Below are 18,852 nucleotides of genomic sequence, written 5' to 3' on the forward strand. Positions count from 1 at the left end.
ATGTATACATATATGTATGTGTGTGTATATACATATGACATATATACATACATATATGTACGTATGTATACACACATATACATTCTTACACAATAGCATATTATTCAGGCATAAAGAAGAATGAAATCCTACTATTTGCAGCAAAATGGATGGAACTGGAGGACATTAGGTGAAATAAGCCAGAGACAGAAAGACAAGAACAGCCCTGCATGTTCTCTCTCACTGTGGAAGCTAAAGTCCACCTGATTGTAGAATAGTGATGATAGAGGCTGGAACAGGAGGAGGGAAAGTGGATAAAAGGAGGTTAGATTTGATCAATGCTCACTAGATGTGTGTGTGTGTGTGTGTGTGTGTGTGTGTGTGTAAGTAAATATCCCACTGAACCCCATTAGTAAGTTCAATTAATATATACTTAGCAAAAAAAAAAAAAAAAGAAAGAACGTAGAAAGAGGGTTAATTTCACCAATAATGAAAGATACGCAAACTTAAAAGATGAGGTCTTGTTATAGTTGAGATCTAGAGTATGCTCCAAAGGCTCGTGGGTTGGAGGATTGGTCCCCAGATGGTGGCACTATTGGAGGTGATAGAGACTTTAGGGGAGGGGCTAGTTGGAAGAGGTAGGGCACTGGGGGGTATGCACCCTTCCTCCGCCTCCCTTTCTGCTCTGGGTGCCATGGGGTGAGCGTGGCTCCACCCTGCCCCTCTTCACCTCCAGCCCGAAAACAATACAGCCAGCTGACAGTGGACTAAACCTCTGAAATCAGAATCCAAAATTAATCTTTCCTCCTTTAAGTTGCTTTTCTCAGGTATTTTTGTCACAGTGACCAAAAGCTACTATTAACACACGTATCATTTTCTATCTATTTTATTAAAAATTTTTAGTTTATAAAACTTGCTGCTGGCAATGTGGGAGGAACACATTTTATGCATTGTGGAGGAAGTATAAATTGGTGGAAATATTTTGGAAGGCATTCGGCAAAAAATCTACTAAAACTGAGGATTTATCTATCCTCTGGCAAAATTCCTAAGGTTAAAGATGCCTCGATCCCTCTGGGTGGCTATTACAAAATACCATAGACTGAGTGACTTATAAGCAACAGAAATTTATTTCTCACTCTTCTTGGGCCTGCGAAATCCAAGATCAAACTGCCTGCACATTGAGTATCCGGCCAGGTCCACTTTCTGGTTCCTAGGTGGCACCTTCTCAATGTATCCTTACATGGTAGAAGGAGCAGGTAAGTTGCTCAACTACTTTATAAGAGTCCTAATCCCATTTGTGAGGGCTCCACTCTCACGACCCAATCACCTACCCAAGGGGTCCACCTCCTAATACCACCATCATGAGGGTTAGGGTTTCAACACCTGAAATTGAAGGTGACCTGCACTTTTAGAACAGAGCACAGTGTGTGTGTGTGTGTGTGTGTGTGTGTACACAAGGCAAGGAAGTTTCCTGCAGGATGGTTTTAGTAGCAGAAGACTGAAAGCTAGAGAACAATAGTGAGTTAATTGAGAACCATGATGAAGCATCCTCAGTCTACAACCATGGACAGGAACAAAGATGTCCAAGTGCTGATGTGGCAAGATCCCCGAGATATATCATTAAGAGGAAAAAAAGCAAGACACAGAAGAATGTGTATAAAATGATCCCATTTGAGAAAATGAAAGAGGATGCCAAATGTCATTTGCATATATAAATATAAATACTGTGAGGAAAATGTCTCTGGGTAAGAACATAAAAAATGATTCCTGGGCATCCAACAGAATGCTCTGCACTCACGGAAATGCTTTGTAAATCTCAGCTGTCCAATACGGCAGCTCCCAGGGTCACGTGGCTATTAGCACTTGAAATGTGGCTCACACAACTACAGAATTAAATTTTGGATTTCATTTTGATTCATTGAAATGTGTATGGCCACACTGGCCCAGGGGCATCCAATTTGGACAGCATGGACCTAGAAAATGGATATTTGGGGTGAGAAGGATTATGAAGGGGAAGAGACGGAGCTTATGTTTCTCTATACTGTTGGATTTTGTGCATTTGTACCTGTTTATCTTATTTAAAAACAAAAGTTCCCTCAAAAAACAGAAGCAGCTCAGGAGGCCGAAGCAGGAGGATCACAAACTTCAAAGCCAGCCTCAGCAAACTAGCAAAGCCCTAAGCAGTTTAGAGAGACCCTTTCTCAAAATAAAAAACAAATTAATAAAAAGGCCTAGGGACGTGTATCTGAGGTTAAGCGCCCATGGGTTTAATCCCTAGTACAAAAAGTTACCAACCACTGTCTTATTCAAAGCCTCAGAGCCCACAGGGACCACAGAACCGAATCAGGGCTGTTTCTGTCCTCAGGGTCCAGACTGAGTTGTTCAGATTTCACCCTAAAAGATGAGTCTCAAGCAGGAGAAGGAGGTGATCACGTGTGAGCCTTTGTTTGTCTTTGTGTGGTGTTTGTTAGTTTGTGTGTTTGGTTCCAGGGATTGAACTCTGGGGCACTCACCACTGAGCCACATCCCCAGCCCTATTTTGTATTTTACTTAGAGACGCTCTGGCTGTGTCAGGAATGTCAAGACCCCAGACGGGAGCTGGAAATGAGGGAAGCAGTTGAAATGTATGCAAGACCTATTTTTATCAGCCTCTATAGAAAAGGTAATAAAGCTATTTATGGACCTGAAATTGCATTCAGTACATTCTGCTTGAGCATGAAACAATCATATTTGGTCTGTTTAAAGTCACGCAGAGCCAAGGTAGAAGAACAAAAGAGTGTGTTTTTCCTGCCTCCTGCCGCCACCCCATTTTTCACTAAGCCTTCTACCACCTTCAAAGTCTTTTGGTCTTCACCTTCACCAGTTTTCCTAAGGCTTCAAACCTCCAGGAGATTGCAAGGGTAAGAAACTGAAATGCTGGACAGATCTAGCTTACCTTGCTGGCACGACTGTGGTCTGATTCCTGATTCCAGACCCAACAAACATGCTGGTAACTTCTAGACGGAGGTTTCCCGGCCCTGCACCATGGACAGTTGAGGCAGGATGACTCTGTGCTGTGGAGGACTGTCCTGTGCCTCACACGATGTGCAACAGCCTCCCTGACCTACTGCTGGGTGCTAATAGCAGACACAAGGGTACCCACAGTTGTGGCAAGCAACCCTGTCTTCAGGCGTTTCCAAAGGGCCCCTAGGGGACAAACTCATCCCTGGTTGAGAACCACTGTCCTAAAATGTCATGGCCACAGGACCCTGGAGATCAGCTCACACAACCACCCGTTGTACAGATGGGAGAACCGAGGTCCAGAGACCAAGGCCCAAAACAGGTTGCTCCTACTCAGTTTGGAGAATTCGGAGATCAGAGATTTATTTTTAGCTTCAAGAAAGGCAATGGAAAAACAGAGAAATTTGAATTTAAGTCAATTTCATCTAATTCAATATTTACTTATGTCCTCTCCCCCCCACCCCCTACACATGATCCAGCTGAGAATTTCTGTGTAATAATCTGGTTTTCAAGCCACAAATGCTACTAAAAATAATAATAACTCTCTCCTCCCAACATTTTCATTTTCCATGTGTTCAGAGGTAAGAGAAAATGTCTAATACACATCTGAGGCCACTGCGAGCCAGAAATTGTGCTGGCACGTCATGGGGAGAAGCATTATGCCACTAGTATCCCCGTTTTGCAGAAAAGGAAACTGAGGCCTCTTAAAATCAGATGACTTGCCCAAGGTTACAGAGCCTCTAACCATCTGAGCCCAGGCCTGTCCCACTGCCAAGTAAAACAGAGCTCAGAATTAGAATGAATTCATGGCGATCACCCTAAAGAAGAAAGTCCTCCCGCTGCCAGGGTCACAGAGCTGCGTAGCTCGTCGGCATCCTCAGGAGGAAGCTGGGCCTGCATGGCAGTTGCTATGACAACCAGTTTTCCTATAATTATAGAACACAGTGGTGACATGACGGGCTGCGCATGCAGTCACTCTGCTAGGGCCTGTCTTCCTCCGACAGCTCCAGGAGAATAAGCACCATAAAACCAAAAACACACACACACAAAAAATCATATTTAGTGTCCTCACACGTTGCAGCAGCAGAGGCCCAGAAACTGAGAGCCAGGAGCGGCCCTCCCTCCTGTGCCTGGGATCATGAAGTGGGTCGTGTGGCAAGCTTGAGGAAAATGGCATTTCTCCCTTGGGAACTGTTTTCTTATTTTCTCCTTTTGGATCAATGCTTCTCAGGATTTGGCCAAACGGAGAATTCAAAGACAATAAAGGAGAAAAATACAACCCGATACTTGGCATATGGGGACGTGCAGCAAATTTTTAGTATTCTAGCTATCACTTTTCAGTATAGTTTGATTTAGGCCCTTCCCCAAAGGGGCAGAGTTTCCAAATTCAGAAAATAATGTTGACCAAGAGTGCATTTGTGTGCATCTGCATGTGAACACCTGGACGTACGCCTTCTGGGAGAGGAAATTCCAACTGCCCCTGACACTGTGTGACCCTGACCACCTTTACTAGCCTCTCTGATGTTCAGTCTCCTGATCCGCACGTTAGATGCAAAGCCTATTCATAAGGTTCATTAAAGACAAAGTGGGAAGCAACTAGCAAACTCTGTGGCACATCAGGGGTGAAATGGAAACTTATTATTATTCCTTAATTATAAACAATAACCTTAAGATGTTATTCCGCTTTCCATGAGCTAGGATCTGGGCTGCCCTTATGAAGCCCTTCCCTCACCATTACCTTCAGCAACCAACCCAGACAGGTTGGAGGGGGAAGCTAGAAAAGTTGAGGTCCCACAGCAAGGTGCTGAGACGTATAGAATCTGAGGGACATGCTGGGATGTCCCCAGGATCCCTTAATTCTCCTTGAGGACAAGTTCCAGCAGGAAATGAGACCTGAACTGTGTCACGGGCAGAAAACAGGATGGAAATAGAGGTAGAAGAGACTGAGTGGTAAAGAGCCGAAGGTACAGAAGGCAGCTTTGCAGGGCGATGAGAACCCTGGGCCCCAGGCCTGCAGGCAGTCTGTGACAGAGGAGCAGGAGCTACAGCAAGGGTGACCTGGGAGAGCTGCCGTCTGTGCTAAGGATTCCACCCAGTGGCTCCAGGGAAGAAGGAGCCGTGGAGATTTCTCAAGCAAAAAAAAGCAAGCTGGTGATCTACTCTGATTTTGCTCATCAGAGGTAAAGGGGATGGGACAGAAATTGAGAGTGAGTCAAGCTGGTCCCGTGGAAAGGGGAGCAGCAGCTGAGCTGGGGCAGCATCAGTGGGGATGGCAGGCCCACGGGGACCAGGTGTGGCTTCCCACAGAGACCCACCATGGCGGGGGCACTTCATCCGGTAGGATGACCCACGCCCCAGGAAGGACACTACCATGTGATGACAAAGGGAAGCTCACATTTATGACCACTATGGCCCAAGAGAGTTAATTCCTATTGTCTCACCTGGGCCTCACCACGAGCCTGTGATGGAGACATCATTCTCCCACTTCACAGACTGGAAAACAGACTCAGAAGGCGGAAATGATTGGCTTCGGTTCACATAGACCCACCGTGTAAACCCAGCCCGTGTGTCTCCCCTTTTCATACCCTACCTTCTGCACAGCGATGCCCTGGCAGGAGCAGTTGCAGGGTGGTCTTTCTCTCCCACTGTGGCTGACTCTGATCTCCCAACAAGTCTGACAGCTGGCATCATTGACTTAGCCAGGTTGGTTTGCATCCATGACAATGAGAAGCCAGCAGTAGAATCCGCCCCGTCAGTTGCCCTTGGAGTCATTGACCCTCCCAGCCTTCATCTGACCCCTGAGTCTGCTCTTCCCTAGAGAGCAGCATGTCTATTTTCTCCCTCTGGGAAATATTTTGTTAAGAATAATAATAAGCCACATTTTCTTTTCCACTATCAATTAATAGCAATATGTGCTCTTGAAGGTCACTCTAAGAGCACAGCCTTCAGGCCAGAAGAAAGCGTCCAGCCAAAACCAGGGCAGCATCTTTGCTCTGATTTTCAATAAACTCTAGCCAGAAATGAAATAATAAAAATTAAATGCCTCTGCGGCCTTTCTTCAAGTGCTTGTGTGCAAATTCTTCCTACGCCAGCTAATGGCTTGCTCCTCGCCCAGCAGGCAGGGTTTTTAATAACTTGCCTAAAAATGTTCCTCAAAATAAAAAAAAAAAAGGAGAGCAATAAAAACCAAGACAACAGATAATAAAGTCAGAGCTCTTGTCTCTAGATGCTGCTGTCAGCAAATATGAGAAGCCCTCTGATGGCCGACAACCCTGGAGATTGGATGAGAAACCGGTGGAAGAAATGGCAGAGCCATAATGAGGTCTCATCCCAGGAGGAAGTGGGGTCCGGAAGATGGCACTCACGAGAAGGTGTCATCGGCAGGAAGCCGAGGAGGAAACAGAGGCCTGGCTGTAAACAAGCCTCCGGGCCAGCGCTGTGGCCTTTCCTGGTCGGCGCAGCTCCTTAATTAGCTCACTCACCCCTTCCTTCCTTTGTTCCTAAAGACATCTTTTAGTGCCAGTCCTGCTGAGGCACTGGCTGGGCACCTGGGTGCAAAGAAGAGCCACCAGTCCTGCCTCCATGAGCTTAGGGTCCCGTCAGTGGTGGCCCCAGCAGGGACTGGAGGAGCCCAACGTTGCAACTGGTGCCGGAATTGAGGGGGGTGGACGGGCTTCACATGGGCCAGCCGGCGCCCTTTGGGCCTGGCATTGAAGGATGAGTGGGGAGGTGGCCTGGCGGCCAGAGCAGCCAAGGTTTCCCTCCTAAAGGGACAGAAGGGACAAGGCAGGGAAGCACAAATGGCCGTGTCAGGAGGGACAGGTGAATGCTCTGGGGAGGGCAGGGGACCTGCAGGAGCAACAGAAACAGGCAGGATTCTCAGCCTGGGTGGGAGCCAAGGTGGGAGCCAAGCTTTGCAAAGTCTCCTCCTCTGGGGCCATGGAGGGACGGAGAAAGGAGGCCAAGGACCAGGGAGGAGGTTGGACAGGTGACACCGTCAGCCTAGACCAAGAGCGTGAGTAGAGGGACAGCCACTGGAGACCCTCGGGAGGGAGGGGCTGGACTCAGTCCGCACTGAAGCCGGGTCTGTTTCCCCACACCTGTGCCCCGTTGGTGTTGGAGGAAACGGGAGCGAGCCTGAGACCCGCGGCCGACTGCCCAAACCCATCCCTTGGCCTTACCTTCCTGCAGAATGAGAAGGAACAGGGGCGGTGAGTCGCTCTGCAGATGCCTGAGGAGCTGCTCGTCTGTGGCTGGGCTCTGCTCGCCCCCAGCTGCATGCAGCTGCCCTGCCCCAGCTCCACTAGGCACCTGTGCTCAGAGCCCGGGGGGACGTCCCTGCTCCACAGCCTCTGGGTGTGGCCTCAGGGACACCACTTGGCTGTTCCACGGCTGCTGAACTCCACAAGGGGGACAGTAACCCCCAGCCTGCAGCACTGAGGCCACTTGGCCAGATGGCACACAGAAAGTGCCAGTCACAGCTGGGGCCCAGCACAGAGGTCCAAAGAGTGGATGGATCGGTGCCTGGATGAAATGGCTTTTAAAACCAACACTCTATAGTGTTAGGCCTGACATGTCAACTGGGGAGGTTCTGTTTCATTTATGTTTCGCTTCTTGTAGGTGATTGATTTTGATAAGAGCCCACAAATGCCAGGGTTTTTGTTGTTGTTGTTGTTATTCAAAAAAATCAGGCCCCTCCCTTCCAGGGCTCCCCCACCTCACTCTTTCTGGGTGTGCATTTAACTGAGAGAAGAGGTGGGTTCCGCTCCCCTTGGATTGGTGATCCTGGGTCTGGCCTCCCCCACTGACCTGGCTCTGGGCTGGTCTGTGGGCATCCCCACCCCCTGCCCCATCAACCTCCCATCTGGGCCCGCCCAGGCCGCAGCCAAGGAGCCAGACTTCTAAGCCCTGAATCAGCTCTGTGGTCAGGAAGGAATACTGCACCCATCCCAAAAGACTGGGCCCCCCGTGAAACACCCACCACCACTCCATGCCGGGTCCTGTCCTGGGAACAGGGGACACAGAAGAAGGCCAGGCGTCTCCCTGGATCTGAGATGAAGGAGGCTGCTGATGTAGGGGCAGCCAGGAGAGCAAAGCTGAAATGGAGACACTCAGGTGACCTCACTAAGCCCAGGGGGGGGCCCTGAACTAGGGGAAAAGGGCAGCAGAGGGGCCCCAGAAGAGGGGACAGCTGAGAAAATGGCCAGAGCATTCCTCGTCTGTCCCGCACTCTGGTGAGCTCCTTGAGAGCAGGGATATGGCCACCTTGTGTGTCCCAGCAGCAGGCACCGAGCCACACCCAGGGCAAATGCCAACACAAAGAAGGAAAAATGGCCTGATAAAGTGCAATAGCCGGTGGCACTGAGGCCTGGCAGAGAGTAGGGAGTGTGGAGCCAGGGAGGTGGGTCCCTGTTTTGCTCTCTCACTTCTTGGTTGAGCAGGCTTGGGAAGACCACTTCACATCCCTGAGCACCCATTTCCTCACCTGCAAAACAGGGATGATGAGAGTATCCAGTTCACAAGAGGATTATCAGGACGAAGAGTGGTGGGAAAGCATCTTTAACACATGATATGTGTAGAAAAATGGCCCACAAAAATATAGACTACGCTTATAGTAGGCAAAGACATGGCCCCGGGGTCCCTGCTAAGAAGCAGGGGCCACCTGTGGACCCTGAACTCGCTACAACCTCCAACAGTTCTCCAGGTTTTCCAAGTCATGTCCCATGGGAAGGTCAGGGCAGGGAGCTCGGAGCCCAGCCAACAGACAAATCCAGCCAATTAGGCAGGAAGCTAAAAACCCAAGAGAAAGAAAAGGGATAAAAACAGGAAGGAAATGATAAATGATCATTCATTAAGCCCTCAGAGTGCACCAGGACTGTTGGTTACCGCAAGACCGCGGCCTGCTGTTGAGGACCGTGAGTCAGGTCAGGGGGTGAAGGGCTTTCCCGAGGTCACTAAGTTAAAGAGGAAAAGGTCATCGCCTGAGATCCTCAGGTGAGCCCAGCCCCAGGTGTTTCCAGAAAGTCAGCCATTGGCACAATGGCTTCTGACGGCAGCATGCAGCTCCCACTGGAGGACCAGCCCCGAACAAGCCGACCTGGAGCGCGGCAGACAAGCAGCACCCTCCACAGCCCAGCACCCTCCACAGCAGCAGCACCCTCCACGGCCCAGCACCTCCCTAACTAGTAGCCTCCATAAATCCAGAACCTTCTAAAGCACCACCACCTTGCATACAATCACCTCCTCTGTTGCATCAACACTCTCCACAGCACCGGAGTTCTCCCCGCTGCGGGTCCCCTGCAGGGCCAGCCCCCTCCACAGCACCAACCTGCTCCCCAGGAGCAGCAGCCCTGGCGGAACCCACATCCTGCATGGCAGCAGCACGTTCCCCACCACCAGTGTCTTCCTCAGGACCATCGCTGCACAACAGCCCCCAGCACCTGCACCTGCACCTGTGCCCGCAGGCAGGGTGACCAGGCCCAGTGCCCGCACGGCTCGCACTTCTCCGTCCAGCGGCTTCCATAGCACCAGCACCCCACAGCCAAACTGGCCTTTAGGGAGCCAGCTCCAGGGTTCCAGGTGCCCTCCCTTTGGCTGAGGCTGGCCTGCTGAAGACACTGCAGGCCTCTGGCCTTTCACAAGGACTCTAAGACCCTCCTTGGTTTTAGAAGTGACAACAATCCCTGTCGATTCTTTTAGTCGATTTCCCACACTTCACCTCTGCCCATTCTGCTCTCTTCGGCCCCCACCCTCAGTGTAACTGCTTATAAACTGCTCTCTCCAGGTCAATTTTGAAATTCAAAGTGACACACTGTCCCACCTTTGTGAAGGGACTGCAGTGGTAGGGGGGTGCACCCTGGTCCTTCCTAGGGTCCCCTGAACCCTGGCAGTATATCCTAGAGAAGGATCCTGCACTGTTGGCCAGCACTGTGAAGCCCACCCTCTTCCAGACGCTTCTCCAGGTGAATCTCCATCCTTAGCCCAGACCATTAGTTGCCCCCAAGGGCGGCCCACCCACCCCCAGACCTTCCCTGGACCTCCAGGCACTTTATTCTCAGTGTTACCTTTGTGAAAAGGACTGCCTTGGTGGAAGGACGTCCCCAGGCCCAGTCAGATGCAACAAACACAGGGAGTGCCCTGTGCTTTCTGCAACCAGAAGTCAGTTCTGTGAATCGTCCGCCACAGCCCACCTGGGTCCTGGGGCCTGGGAGCGCTGACTCAGCTGAGACCCTCAGGCTCTTCTTAATCACCCCCAGCCTCCTCCCCACTCCTGCCTCCACCCTCCAGCCACAAACATCTTCCACAAAACCCAGGGGGAACTTTCCGGAAGAAAGTGGGGGGAGGGGACAGGCTAATCAATGCTGGAAGCTTCACATGAGCAAAGGAGAATCCTCTTCATCCCCTCTTCCTGTTCCAGACTGCAGGGCCCTCCTCCACCCGCGCCTAGCCCTCCCTCCTCCACCTGTGCCTAGCCAAGGGCTGCCCTGACGCAGAGACGGCCCCTTCTCTACACCTCCAAGGCTGACTGAGCTCAAGTGCGCGGGCACTTCCAGTCCTCGGCCCCTGAGCAACTTGCTCCCCACGTCTCAGCTGACTCACTCCTGTTCTAACATGTCTGCTGCAGTGGCCAGTCCAAGGGAAAGGCCAGGCACCAGCCCTGGACACTGCCCTGGCGCTGGGCAGCCAGGTGAGCAGTCACCTCCACTCTTTGAGCCCTACCTCCCCTTTGGGAAGAGGAACTACAGTTGTCCCCCTTATCCAGGGGAGATGGACTCCCAGTGGAGGCCTAAGACCTCAGAGAGTACCGCACCCAATTTTGAACTGTAATTTTCCCTATAACGCACACCTATGGTATGGTGTGGTCCGTCAGTTCAACACGGGGATTAACAACAGCAACATCCTGCAGATCTCAGCCCCACACCATATGACCCTTTTCTTCCCGTTCTAAACCAAGGACTTTCATATTCTCACTTTATGGCAGGTTGGCTATCTGCTGGCTGCCTGCCAGCCCCGGGGCTCTTGCACTTTGGGGCCACTCCTAACTAAAACAAGCATCACTAAGCACAAGCACTGTGGTGCCATGACAGCCCATCGGACCGTGTCTGACCCCAGCTGCCCACAGTCACCTGCAGGAATAAGGACACACCTGCAGGAATGAGCATGGAGCTGCAGGGGCGCTGGGGCTTCTCGATGCCTGCATGTGTGCACCAGGCCGGGGACTCAGTTGACTTATCCTGGCAGCAGGGGCCATGGGAAATATGCCCGGATTCACAGGGGAATTTTTTTTTTAAATCTTCACTTATTTTTTAATTTGTTCTTTTTAGTTATATATGACTACAGAGTCTATGTTGACATATTTATAAAAACATGGAATTTATCTTATACATGATGGTGAGATTCACTGTGGTGTGTTCATATGTACAGAGGAGAGTTATGTCAGAGTCATTCCACTGTCTTTTCTATCCCTATCCCTCCTCCCTTCCTTTCATTCCCCCTTATCTAATCCCTTCCCCTACTTTTTTGTGTTAACATCCACACATCAAGGATAACATTTAACATTTGGGTTTTTTTTGTTGTTGTTTTTTGTTTTGTTTTTGTTTTTGTTTTTTTTTTTTGGATTGGCTTATTTCAATTAGCATGATAGTCTCCAGATCCATCCATTTACTGGCAAATGCCATAAAGTCATTTTTTATGGCTGAGTAATATTCCATTGTGTATACATACCACAATTTCTTTATCCATTCATCTGTTGATGGTGATTGGTTCCATAGCTTAGCTATTGTGAATTGAGCTGCTAACATTGATGTGGCTGCCACAGCCGCCAGGTCCACATTGTGTGGCAGACACTGAAGGCATAGTAAAAGAGCAGCCCCTGCTTTCAAAAAGGGAGCTGGCATTTATAGAGTCCCACCTTGCAGGAGCTGGATGGCATTTCCACCCAGGGTCACACACCCAGCAGCTCTAACATAGATTTAGCACAGAGAAAGATAGTCAAAGGTGGGAGCAGACCGTTCTGTTCATCTGCACCCTCTCTGCCCCCTCCCCCATTCAGATAACTAACCAAGGGCTGCTTTCACTTTCAAAGCCCCCTCGGCCCTGCCTGTCCTGCAGTCCCAGTTGACACAAACAGCCCCTGTTACTGTGCACCATCTTCTGTACAAGTCATGTGCTCTACATTGCAGCCTGCAGCAGCCCCACTACTGTCTCCATGTGATAAGGAGTTTAATAATGTGACGCGGCCAATGTAAAGCGACACAGGGCTCCAGCCCCACCAAGCCGCTCCAACGTCCACACACAGAGCCTCTAGTTGTGCTGCCTCCGTGGCTGATGCCGCCTCCCCGCCGTCCTGTGCATGGGCCTGCATCTGTCGCTTCACTCACCATCCTTGTCTGAGCCACGAGTGCTTCCTACTTGGACAACTGCAGTAACCCAGCTGTCTCCCCACTTTCCTTTTCGCCCCTGTACCCCATTAACCACATACAAGACCACATGCTTTTTCTAAAACTCAAATCTGGTCAACCCTCGCCTTTCGGACATTCTTCAGTGGCTTCCTATGGATGATCCCTCCTTGCGGCCTGCAAGGAGCCCTGTGTTCTGCCCCCTTCCTGCCGCACCCCTCCCTGCCCCCAACCTCTCCAGAGCCCCGCCCCACTGTCCTTATGGTTCTGGGCTAGTCCCCCTCCAGCTGCAGGGCCTTGGCATGAGCAGCCACTCCCCCACACACTCCAATGGCTCAGCTCCCAAGTGACCCACCTACAGGGCTTCCCTGCAATTCTCCAGGCTTTGTGGCCCGAGATGCGACTTCCCTGCATCTCTCGTGGCCGAGATGTGACTCCCCACAGCCAGCAACTTCGTAGGACCCTCCACCAAGAACTAGACAACCAACCCCTGGGTTTCTACCACCAAGGAACCCTTTTTCTTTGCGTTTGTTGCAACCACAAACTTGATGAGTTTCCACCATGTTTCCTGAGGACTCTGAAAGAGCAGGAAGAAGGGGACAGGAACATCGGCAGGAACAAAGAGGCACTTGCCAATTCTCAGGCGCATCAGAACCTTCTGGAATACAAGGCCCCAGGAGGCCCCTGCCCTTCCATTGGGCACCATGCTGGAGCCGGTGTGGCTTTGAGAAGTCCTCAGAGGTGGCCTGTCCCTTTCCCGTGGGGCAGGGGTACCTGCTCCACCACAGCATGCTGAGCAGGCTGCAGCCACCCTGCCCGTTACCCGGACACCCTGAGACACTGACCGTGAACTCAGCGATCTTCGGCACCCGGAACTTCCCTTTGTTCTTCTGTTCCGGCTGATACTCCGTTCTGGTCTTCACGATCACCTGCAATGAGCAGCCGGCATTAGCACCCAGAGATCACGGGGTTCCTTCCCCGCCCCCTTCCTAGTAACTAGGGTTTATTATCCATGCATAAGATCGGGAAATGGAGAACCTTCCCTCCCAAACGCACACAAGAGAACATTCCAATCACCCACATTTCCCCATCGCCACACGGGGGAGAGGTTTGGTGGTATCATTCCAGGTGTTTCTCTGTATGTGTGTGTGTGTGTGTGTGTGTGTGTGCATAGATCAAACACATTTGCTACCTATGAAAACATGTATCCTGCTTTTGTGAAATGAGTCATACTTCATGATCTATCTTATAATCTGCTTTTATCAGGCAACACTGTAGCTTTTTCCTAGTTTTCCAGTGTAGAAAAATGTACAATTTCTTTTCTTTCTTTTTTTTTTTTTTTTTCAGTGCTGGGGAAGGAGCCCAGGGCCAAGCACAGGCTAAGCAAGCTCTCTACCACTGAGCTACACCCCCAAACCTTCAGCGTGCCTTTTAATATTTTACTACATATGTAGATCACAATTGGCCTTTAACTGTTGACCATCAAGGTTTTTCCAAAGTTTGGGTTGTGTAAACAAGTTCTGATGGACATTCTACCCCTGAACCTTGGCACACATTCTTAATTCCAATTTGATTTGGGGACTTGCCAAAAGAAAAAATATAGATGCATGCTCAATCTATTGTATCTTCTTATTTTTCTGAAGTCTTGACTGTTTTTGCAGGGATAGTTCATCTGTTACCAAGATATGCTGTCAACCTGACAAGACATTTATGGAACTCCATCCCACAGCGCAGGCCATGGAAGGAAAGGGGACCTGACAGGTAATCAGTAACTGTTGCCAGGTGCTGTGGCACAGTGAGGGACACGGAAACAGAGCCTCAGGCTCTTACCTGAAAATATGCACAAGAATCATCACCCTAACCATATCCCTATGTAATGAGATTCCTTTGAGAGTTAAGTGAAAAGAAAAGGGTTGATATTTAAAACCATTTAGTTATATGCGAGAACTTCATGTACCTTGCCTAACTACCACCGCTGCTCCCATTCTCCTGATAAGGACACTGAAGCTCAGAGATGCCAAGTCACTTGTCCTCAGCCACACAGCTAAAAGAAATAATCTGCTAACCAAATTCACCCTTAATTCTCATGATAGCTTAAATAAGCAGATTTTCACTGAAAATCCCACCACTCTCCCTGAACAGTCAGATGTATTGACTGGAGAAAGCATTCTTGTCTGAAGAATGTTCTCTAGGGTCCATGAGGTGTGCCATCAACTCAGCGCCGCTCAACAGGAAGGTGGGGGACACTTCTGTGTCCTGGACGTCTACGTGGGGTGCTGCCTGGGTTAATCAGAGAGGTCCAGCCCACACAGAGCCCCTTTAGATTTCTTGTCCTCTGGGCCCAACTCTCTTCACAGTCTCCTCCCAATAACAAAACCAGAACTTTGGCTTTTTTTATAAAAGGAACGTGGTGCAGGCACCGTCCGAGGAGGGCTTCTGGGGAAAGGAGGAACGAATCCTGCCAATGACTCAAAAGGGCCTGGAAGAGGACCGAGAGTGGGCAAGCACGCAGCCCAGCCACACCTCAGCGTCACACCCGGAGGCCCCAGTGGGGCAAGGACCCAGCTTAGGAGCACTTGGACTCCTGACCTATGACCTTGAAAGGCCACACTTGGGTGCTGGCTGCAATAAAACCGGAACGAGTCACACAGCACTAGAAGACCACCACCCTCTTGCAACGCCAAGCGCAGCTCAGCCACCTCTCAGTGCCCCCTTCCCATCCAACCCAGCCATTAGGCTGGCTCCAGCATCTCCATGGCCCACATCAGCCATTGAGGAACCCTCCCACCGCCCCCGGCTATACCAGCGTCCCTCCCAGAGCTTTCCAGAAAGCGCACAGCTGTTTCCATCATCTGTGAGAGTTGAAGGACCCCGTGTCCTGCCAACGCGGGGAGTCGGAAGGCTGGACCAAGACCGTCGATGTTGGGATGGGACAATGGATAAGAACCGCAGGCAGGATCACCCTGATTGTCGCAATGATAACCACTCGGAGGTGCTTCTCTAGCACCCATGTTCTCCGATCCAAAGCTCCCTGCCACTCCTTCATCAATTCCCTGCTGTCCTACTGTGCGGCAGCCAAGGGGTTTGTGGGAGTTTCGCCTCTCTGGGAATATCTCGAGGATGAGCCTCGTTGGGCTGAGCCAATCAGGGAGTGCTGCCCCAATAACCAGGCCGTTTCGTTGGCTCAGACATTGGCATGTTGTCTGATTTGACCAATGAGATGGGCAGCATTGACTGGGGACCAAGTCAGATCTACATTCCGAATGTGCTTTCCTTTGAATGGTGTAGGGAGGCCTGTTCTGCAACTGCTGTAGCAATCGTTGCTACTTGTGAAATTTACCTCTGGACAAGAGCTCTAAAGGGACCAGGAGGAGGACAAAGGCAGCACGGGAGGGAGGGCAGAGCTGAGGGGAAACCCAGAGTGGACATGGGCCCTGGTACCATCTGCCTGCTGGACCACACCTTGCCTGAAGCCAGCCCCGTGCCAAGCTCTACAGTTTTGGGAGCAAACACATACTCATTGGGATTTGGTCCAATTTGGATTGGGTTTTTCTATTACTTGAGACTAAAAGCTTTCTATCTGATACAAATGTGTTCCAAGAAAACCCAAGAAAATCAACTGAAAAGCTATTAGAATCCAGTAGGATCGCCAAATACTAAATAAGTATACCAAAATCAATAGGTTTCCGAGGTGTCAGCAAAAAAAGTCAGCTCAAAAAACTACAGCAGATCTACTGAACTATGTGCCCAGGAGTATTTGGTGAAGCTTTGCTCATAAAAGCCCCAAAGTGGGAACAACTCAAATGTCCGTTGGCAGGAGGATGGCGACGTTGACTTTATTCATAAAACGGGAACACCACTCAGCAATCCCACATGCACACGGGTGAGCCTCACGGACATTGCATTACACAGAAGAAATCAGACACCAAGGTACATATACACTGTGTCATTTCACTATTAGCAGCTTATAACTATGTATATAAGTGTGCACCTTAAATGGCGTCACATGCCCTTCACCATTCGCTCTAGGGGCTACAGGGTTAGGGCCATAATCCTCTCTTTTAATCCACATCTGGCTTTTCCCAAAACTTTTATGAAATGCTGCTTATGATCTGAGTGACTTTCTAAAGAAAACACTTCTTTTGACTTTAGCTTGTCACTTCTAAAACCAAAGATCCCAAACACAGGCCCCGGGACTGGGGTGGGGGGTGGGGGGGGTTGCCTTAAGTCATGTGAGTCCTGGTCATTGCTCCTTTCTACCTAAGCACACCCGCCCCAGGAGCAACCCAGCCCCTGTGCAGGGCTTCCCCTTTGCCCCTGCAGAAGTGTTAGCCCCATAGAGACCCAGCACCATTCCCAAGGCCCACTTGCTGGGGCAGAATGGACAGTGCCTACCCTCATCCTCTCTGCGTTTCTGCAGGACAGATCGTCTCCCACTTACGTTGGCCTGACGGGCCATCGGTCACTCACTGAGGAGTGTGTGGAAGTGAGGCACACATTCACTAGAGACCGCACCTCAAATTTTGAATTTTGATTCTTTCCTAAGCCAACAGAACACTATCAGACACTCTATGCTGGACCGTGGCAGCTAGCCAAAGCTCCCTTTCAGCCACCGGCGGAGGAGGGGAGACAGTCGTACCCTGCAGCGTACTGTGCTGCTAAGCTTTGGTGTCTGGCAGGTCAAGTGGCTTATATGTCTGACTTATATTTTCAACTTACAGTGGGTTAAAGGGACACAGCCCCATGTGAGTCAAGAAGCATCTGTAGTGGACAGGCCTGTTTCCCCTCTTCCGTGAGACCTTCCCTTCCTTCGGGTCCGCGGCAATCTTTCTCTGGGTTCCCCTCCTACCACGCTGACAGGCCTCCTCAGGCCCTCCACCTGATCTCTCAACATCTGGATTGATCAGGGCTCGGCCACGGCCACTCTCCTGTCCTACAAGCCCCCTCTGAGGTTCTCACCACTCCGTCACTGCCCTGTCCATCTTGCTGTCCGTGACTCAGCCGTATGTCAGCACTCAGATCCCACCCAGCACTCAGTTTTCCCTACTGGACATCTGCCCTGGGATCCATGCACCTAAAATCACCACGGCCACAGTCGAGTTCTCGGGCCCTGACCACGATCCCCAACAGCCTTGCCTCAGGTTTCACGCCTACCGAAGGCTCAGCTCAGACCATGGCAGCAGGATCATGCCGTTGTCTAACCAAATGAAGGACAGAACTCTCTCGTGATCTCTCCCTTGGAGTTCCCAGTTCTCATCAGAACTTCCTCCTGAGACGCCCATGTGCCCGGCCACCCTGCCTCCCTCAGCCCAGGGCCCCGCTCATCCCTCCGAGCACCTTGGCGCGGGTCAGCTTCCTGGTCTCCACTCACACCTCTCCAACCCCGGTCGGAGCTCTTTCCAGCCAAGGGACTACGATTGTCACAAACCTTCAGAGACACCTGGAAGGCTGAGCAGGGTGGGTGCACCACAGACGCAGCTCTGATCCACCAGGGACCCGGGCAGCAAGGGGAGGGAGTGACAGCTGAAGCCAGAGGCCGCCCAGAGGCCCTGAACCCAGTGTAAGCACCCTGAGGATTCATGGGGGTGAGGGGTACAGAAGGAAAAACCAGGGAATGGGTTCAGGTGCGCATCCGGCAGAGACGGCTCAAGCACCATGGAGAGTCCCCAGATGGGGGCCAGGAACAGGGAGTACAGTCCTGTGAATTTGCTGGAATCCACCAGCTATCAGGGTTTGCATGGAGCTTGGTGCTTTGTCCCTATGGAGTGAGGCCAGGAACACTTACCTTCTTTATATAAAGATACAGAAGAAAAAAAAAACTGCACCATAAAGTGGAAAACATAAGAAACGTTAACCCATCGTTATCCATTGTACCTTGGAGGAATCAGCTTGCATAAGCAAAGAGAGAGACAAAAGAAAAAAAAAATGCTAAGAAAGGCTTTATGCTGGGCATTTATATTTTCCCCCCGCAGTAAAAAATAAAAACAAAGCAAAAAAAGATGGAACAAAACAGAGCCGTGAGCTCCTTGATTTATGACAGAAATGAGCAGGGGTGGGGTGGGGGTGGGGAGAGAAGAGGGAACATCCTCCCTGGTCGTTTTATTACTGGAAGCCTGGTTTTAGGTATTTGGAAAACGAAACCCCAGGTTTCCACATCACTGTGTGGGGGCCAAGGAACAACCTGGTTTCTGTTCATATTTACCCTTTGGCTCCCCATTGTCCTGTCGGCTGCTAATGGGAGGAGCGTGATTTAACGTCATTGGTGTTGTGTTAAAGGGGATGAATCATTCACCCCAGAAGGACCCTCATCTGGCTGCACCCCCCCCCCTCTGGCAAGGCTAATGACACCGGGTGGCTCAGATGGCGCAAAGTACAGATCATAAAAATTTAAAATACTACTTCCCGGGATTATCAATAATGAAGAGGTCCCCACGTGGAGAGGCCCTGGGATTGGCAGGGACGATAAATAAAAGTG

The 18,852-nt window shown here is 50.6% G+C and overlaps 1 protein-coding gene across 1 annotated transcript in view; it reads right to left on the reverse strand.

The window, feature by feature from the left end:
• Nsg2 (neuronal vesicle trafficking associated 2) overlaps nt 1–18,852 on the reverse strand; it is a 49,872-nt gene that overhangs the window by 21,583 nt on the left and 9,437 nt on the right. Inside the window, exon 2 of the mRNA XM_027938768.2 lies at nt 13,223–13,306. Within this exon, the coding sequence (XP_027794569.1) occupies nt 13,223–13,306 (84 nt within the window). The remainder of the gene's footprint in view (nt 1–13,222; nt 13,307–18,852) is intronic.

The sequence above is a fragment of the Marmota flaviventris genome, chromosome 5 (assembly GCF_047511675.1).
Source record: "Marmota flaviventris isolate mMarFla1 chromosome 5, mMarFla1.hap1, whole genome shotgun sequence".
Classification (NCBI taxonomy): domain Eukaryota; kingdom Metazoa; phylum Chordata; class Mammalia; order Rodentia; family Sciuridae; genus Marmota; species Marmota flaviventris.